Raw genomic sequence first — 6,252 nt, 5'->3', positions numbered from 1 at the left:
CTCTACTGTTTATCTTCTGGAGGTAGAGAAGAATTAGATGGTTGGTTGTCTATCATTTTTCTTTTATTCTCTACCCTTCTAGTGGCTGACTGGGTTTATTAAATGCATATACTTTTGTGTTGAATGATAGTAAATTATAATTCATTTTTGACAGGAATTGAGTTCTTCTCAGACTTTATCACATGATGGAGGATTCTTCAATAGACTGGAAGATGATGTTCATAAAATTCTTATTAGAGAAAAAAGAAGAGAACAGCTTACAGAATATAATGGAACAGATAATTGCGCTGCTCATGAACACAACCAGGCATGTAAAATAGAAAATTCAATCACAGTGAAACTAAAATACAATTTTTCTTTTTAAAAAAACATAAGCAGTGAAATTTAATTATTCTATTAAGTTACAGTTTTAGGATTTGTCTTAGTCGTAAATATTTATATTAAAAAGTGTGGAGTACTTCATTCATTGATGAATATTTATTGAAGTACTGTTAGGCTCCAGTGTAGGGGAGTAGGAATACCAAGATGAATAAGACTGTCCTTCCCTAAGACACTCAGAGTGGTAGGGATCAGAGGAGGTAGACCTGTAAAGAGATTGTCATTCAGCATGATGAAGGCTTTAAGAGATAACAATAAAAAAGAGGTTTCTAATAGAAAAAGTAATAGGTCACTCAGATGAATTGTGAAAGATATGTGAAAAAGTGACATTTGGGGTTGATTTTGAATGATGAATAGCTGAGAAGTGGAGAAAGCCTACGACAAAGGCCCAGAGTTAGGAAAGGCCCTAATTAGACTGAATATTCAGCAAACTGAAAAATTCTGCATCTAAGAATGTAGAGTTAAATGAGTGTGTGATAACATGACCAGAGAAACAGATGGCATTTAGATTACAAAGGTATTTTTATGTGAAACTAAGTTAGAATTTTATGCTGTAGACCAGGGGTTGTAGACCAGGGGTTGCAAACCATAGTCCACGAGTTAGACCTAGTCAGCAGTCTGTTTTTATAAAGCCCACAAGCTAAGTGGTATTCACATTTAAAATATATATATATATATATATATATAATTTAAATCTTATAGAGACCTATAAATCTGCATTTTTTTCACCACAACCCCTTCTTCTATCTTACTTCCCCTTAAACTATGAATGTGTTCTTTACTATGTATTGACCTCCAATCCATCAATAACTTCTCCCAGCCTGAAACGTGTCATAAGTAATTTGATTAATATCCCCATGAACACTTTCCCCTTACTTCCTTGATTTTCTCTTATTCCCTGCCTCCCAGTACACAGCATTGGCTCTCACAGAATTGTCTATCCTTCTTTATTCTAATTTAATTCCTGGGCTGCCAGGTGTTGCTGGAATATATATATATTTTTAAACAGTGGTAATGTTCTATTCTGAAAATCAATACTATGTAACTTTTACCATATCCTCATTATTCATAATCACCAGACTGCTTAACAGGCTTTTAATTCATCTCTTTCTGACTTCCTACAATGGCTGTTCCAAACTCTAAAAGTCCATTTCCCATTCTTTTATTCTCTTCAGTGGATGTTATCTCTGTTTCCTAAGACTGATAAATTCAATCATTGAACAAATTATACACCTATTGTATTGTTTTATAGGACACAAGAGAAGTTAGACCCTTAAGAATTTTTTACTCCAATGCAGCAATAAGATTGGTTAATAAATAACACTAACATTAATCCACTTGAAAATCTATTTTCAACTTATTAATAGTAGTGGGAAATCCTTGCTTGTGAGCTTCTTCTTTTCTGGCATTGAATTAAATGTAATGTTTTCCTGTCTTGCCTTGATTATCAAAGTTTATGTACAGTCCATGTTAACATTTATGGTTAGCATATTTGCTTCCTTCCTTTTAATTGACTATAATTTTCCCCTTTGTGGTCCATACCTTCTTTTTTATAATCTCATAATTTGTGGATAGAAAGCATGATATTAATATATTTTAACAAATAGGTGTCTCAAAACTTTTGTAGAACAAAGTTGGGTATATATGTTTAGTTCAATGATTAAGTAATATTAATGATCTAATAAAACCATAGAACAATACAGTATAGTAGAAAGGGAAAGTCTTTGAAATTAAAGAAACGTAAAAATACAAAATACAGCTTCTGCAGCTTATCAGCTATGTTACATTAGGATGAAATTCCCTGCCTTTCATGTACTGTTAGGAAAATTAGCAATTATAATGTAAGTGTTTATCAGATCATGTTATACACAGTGCACATTTAATAATAGATAATTACTTTTGTACAGGATAGAAAATTGGTAAGCCCATAAAAGGATATAGTGATAAAGTGTCATAGTAATTCACAGGAATGGAGATCAGAGGTGGCTTTCTTAGAAGAAAATAGCTTTTGATTTGGAATTTAAAGGACAGTAGAATTTGGACATGCAGAGGTGAGGAAGAAGAAACTGGAATGCCATGAGTAAAGGTACTGAAGTAAAAATATAATCCAATTGAATTAATACAGAAGGATCATAGAGAATAGTTTACAGGTAAGTTTGGAAAAGATTGTGGAGGATTTAAATAGGCCTGATTTATGATTTAATCAGTAGATAGTAAAGAATTTTTGAAAGTTTTTGAATAGAGAACAAAGTCTTATATGGTAGTATTAACTCCACTGCAGTGCTTAGGAGAAACTGAATGAAGTTGAGGACTAGTGATAGGAATTAGACAGACGGTACTCAGTATTATTATAGATATAGAACAACAGTAACATACTACTAGTGGTAGTAGTTATGCTACTACAATTGGTATAACCTATTGGAAAACAATTTGGCATTAAGTTTTAAAGTTGAAGATGATCCATGTTCTAGAAAGTCTACCGTAGATTAGATCCTGGAGACAAGTTCAAGAAGAATGTTAAAACTCAATTGTTTGTAATAACAAAATTGATAGGCAAAATGAATGACAGCTATACATAGCAACATGGATGAATATAAAAAACATAATGTTTAATAAAAAACCAAGTCACCAATACTGGCTTGATGCCATGTATATAAATCTGAAAAAGTAGAAAATTTAATATGTTTTTGTAGGAAAACACATATATGTAGTAAAAGACTAACGGGAAGAGAATGACAAACACAAAATTTGTAACAGGATATTCTCAGGAGGATATGACTGGGGAGAGGCACATGGGAGATGCCAAAGTATTGGTAATGTTCACATTCTTTTTTTTTTAATTAAATTTATTGGGGGTGACATTGGTTAGTAAAATTGTATAGGTTTCAAGTGTACATTTCTATAATACACCACCATATATTTAACCCCCTTTTCCCTCTTCTACCATCCCCTTGCCCCCTTTACCCTCTGGTAAGCACTAAACTGTTGTCTGTGTCTGAGTTTTTGTTTCTTTGTCTCTTTCAGTTTTATAGCCCACATATGAGTGAAGTCATATTGTTCTTGACTTGCTCTGACTTACCTCACTTAGCATAATAATATTAAGGTCCATCCATGTTGTTGCAAATGAAAGTATTTCATCTTTTCTATGGCTGAGTAATATTCCATTGTGTATATATTCCATATTTTCTTTATCCAGTCATCTATCGAAGGACACCTTAGTTTCCATGTCTTTCTTGGCCACCATGAATAATGCTGCAATGAACATCAGGGTGGTAATGTTCAAATTCTTTATCTGCATATTGGGTTATTTTGCTTTTTCTCACCTGTGTCATTCATATATATTTCTTTTGAATGTGAAATTTTTCATAATTAAAAAAATTAAGATTTTTCTCATACTATGTCATTGAGTGTAATGGGGAAGAAAAGATTGAGGTCATTTAAAAAATACTCTACTTCTCTGGTTTTTAAATTAAGTTAAATTTATTGGGTTGACATTGATTAATGTAGTTATGTAAGTTTCATGTGTACAATTCTATAATACGTCATCTTTATCTAGCCTTATGTGTTTACCACTCAAAATCAGATCTCCTTCCATCACCATATATTTGACCCCCATTACCCTCTTCTACTACCCCCCTTCCCCTCTTACCCTCTGGTAACCACTAAACTGTTACCTGTGTCTGAGTTTTTTGTTTGTCTTGTTTGTTGCGTTCAGTTTTATATTCTACATGAGTGTAATCATACGATTCTCAACTTTTTCTGACTTATTTTGCTTAGCATGATAATCTCAAGATGCATCCATGTTGTGCCAATGGCAGTATTTCTTTTCTTATGGCTGTGTAATAGTCCACTGTGTATATATAACACATCTTCTTTATCCAGTCAGCAATGGAAGGTCACTTCAGTTGTTTCCATGTCTTGGCCACCGTGAATAATGCTGCAGTGAACATAGGGGTACATATATCTTTATGGATAAGTGTTTTCAAATTTTGGGGGTAGATACCCAGAAGAAGGATTGCTGGGTCCTATGGTAATTCTATTCTTCATGTTTTGAAGACCCTCCATACTGTTTTCCATAGTGATTGTACCAATTTAATTTACATTCCCACCAGCAGTGTAAGAATGTCCCTTTTTCTCCACAGCCTCTCAAACACTTGTTATTACTAGCCCTGTTGATGATAACCATTCTAATAGGTGTGAGGTGGTATCTCATTGTGGTTCTGTTGTGTATTTCCCTAATAGCTAATGAGGTTGAGCCTTTTTTCATACATCTGTTGGCTATTTGTATGTCTTCTTGGGAGAAGTATCTGTTTAGGTCCTCTGCCCATTTTTTAATTGGATTGTTTCTTTTTTTGTTGTTGAGTTGTATGAGTTCTTTATACATTTTAGATATTAGCTCCTTATTGGAGGTATTGTTTGCAGATATCTNTTAAGCTGAGCCGTCCTGCCACCTGTTGGCAGTTCAGTGGCTGCTCAGCTTGGGCCGGGAATCGAACTGCTGTTGCTCAGAGCTTGTACTCTTGAGCAAGATCTTAACCAACTGAGCCACTCGGCCGGCCCTGTAGTTTCTTATCAAGGTATCTTTTGAAAGATTCCATCATTAGGTTAAAAAGAAATTTTACTCACTAAAAAATACTCAAGTGCAGAGTACCCTTTGGGATAGGTATGCTGATAATTGTAGCAGCTATCAAAAAACAGAGGACACTGCTGGAACTGCAGTCTTTATAGAACTGATTAATCACTATCATAATGCTATTTCATCCAAGATGCTCAGCAGTGTTTTCAGCATGTTGTATTTATTGCTTTAAGATGAAATGTTACTGGAATCTACTGGAATTATTTTTTGAAGCAGTAGACATTTATATCTTTACCACTTAGCAATAGAATGATTCATGGACAAGTTATTTAACTTTCCTGACTTGCCATGATTACTTTGTGGGGAAATAATTCTTGTTCTATCAACCTCATATAGTGTTGATGAGATTCCAATAAAGTGATGTTTGTATAAGTGCTTTGCAAAATATAAAGTGCTGTACAAATATTTTAATGTTATTTGTGTATTTATTAAGCACTGGTATACAATTATTTTTCTAAACATTTGTGAAGGGGAAAGGATGACTAGTCATTGAACTTTTGGGTCATTGGCTTACAAATACAATTAAGATGGGTAAAACTGGCAGTATTACAACTCAAGAATGTGGAACATGTGTGAAACCAATGAGAGTGAGAGGAGCATTTTCTTGTCTCTGACTTTAAAACAAGGTGAAGAGGCAATGCTACTTTTCTTGAATAACATGTAAAATTTGTAATTTTACGGAATTGAATATATCGTGCTAAAATCTTATCTCTTTATCATTGGTGTGTAGAATTTATGTAAAAATTATTTTTAAATGTAAAAGATTGAGCAATACAAAACTAAAATAATCAAGCCAGTATGGTCTGGCAGAATGGTAGCCATAAAGGTTGACAAAAGACCACATATTATTCCATTTGTCTAGAATAGGCAAATCTATACAGACAGAAAATGGATTAGTCTTGCCCAGGGGACAACTAAAGGGAAGGTATCAGCAGGAAATGGGGAATGACTGCTAATAGGTTCAGGGTTTCTTTCTGGGGTGATGAAAATTATAAAATTGATGTGGTTATGATTGCACATCTGTGTGACATTTAAAACCATTACACTGAGCACATTAAGTGGGTGAATTGTATGGTATATGGATAAAAATTGTAATCAAGCGATATCTAACAAAAAAAAATTTGAAAATGTGTCTCTACTGTTTATCTTCTGGAGGTAGAGAAGAATTAGATGGTTGGTTGTCTATCATTTTTCTTTTATTCTCTACCCTTCTAGTGGCTGACTGGGTTTATTAAATG

General features: G+C 33.6%; 1 protein-coding gene across 4 annotated transcripts in view; it reads left to right on the top strand.

Annotated features, from left to right (window-relative positions):
- The window catches only part of GKAP1 (G kinase anchoring protein 1), a 96,870-nt gene that overhangs the window by 63,199 nt on the left and 27,419 nt on the right, over positions 1-6,252 (top strand). For 2 of the 4 annotated variants that reach the window (XM_019628282.1, XM_019628281.1), the window contains exon 8: positions 155-307. The exons of the other annotated variants lie outside the window; for them this stretch is intronic. In XM_019628282.1, coding sequence (XP_019483827.1) covers positions 155-307 — 153 coding nt within the window. The remainder of the gene's footprint in view (positions 1-154; positions 308-6,252) is intronic. 4 annotated transcript variants of the gene reach the window in all.

The sequence above is a fragment of the Hipposideros armiger genome, unplaced genomic scaffold (genome assembly GCF_001890085.2).
Source record: "Hipposideros armiger isolate ML-2016 unplaced genomic scaffold, ASM189008v1 scaffold_777, whole genome shotgun sequence".
Lineage (NCBI taxonomy): Eukaryota > Metazoa > Chordata > Mammalia > Chiroptera > Hipposideridae > Hipposideros > Hipposideros armiger.
Note: the sequence above shows the minus strand (reverse complement) of the source record. Positions and strands in the feature narration are given on the sequence as shown.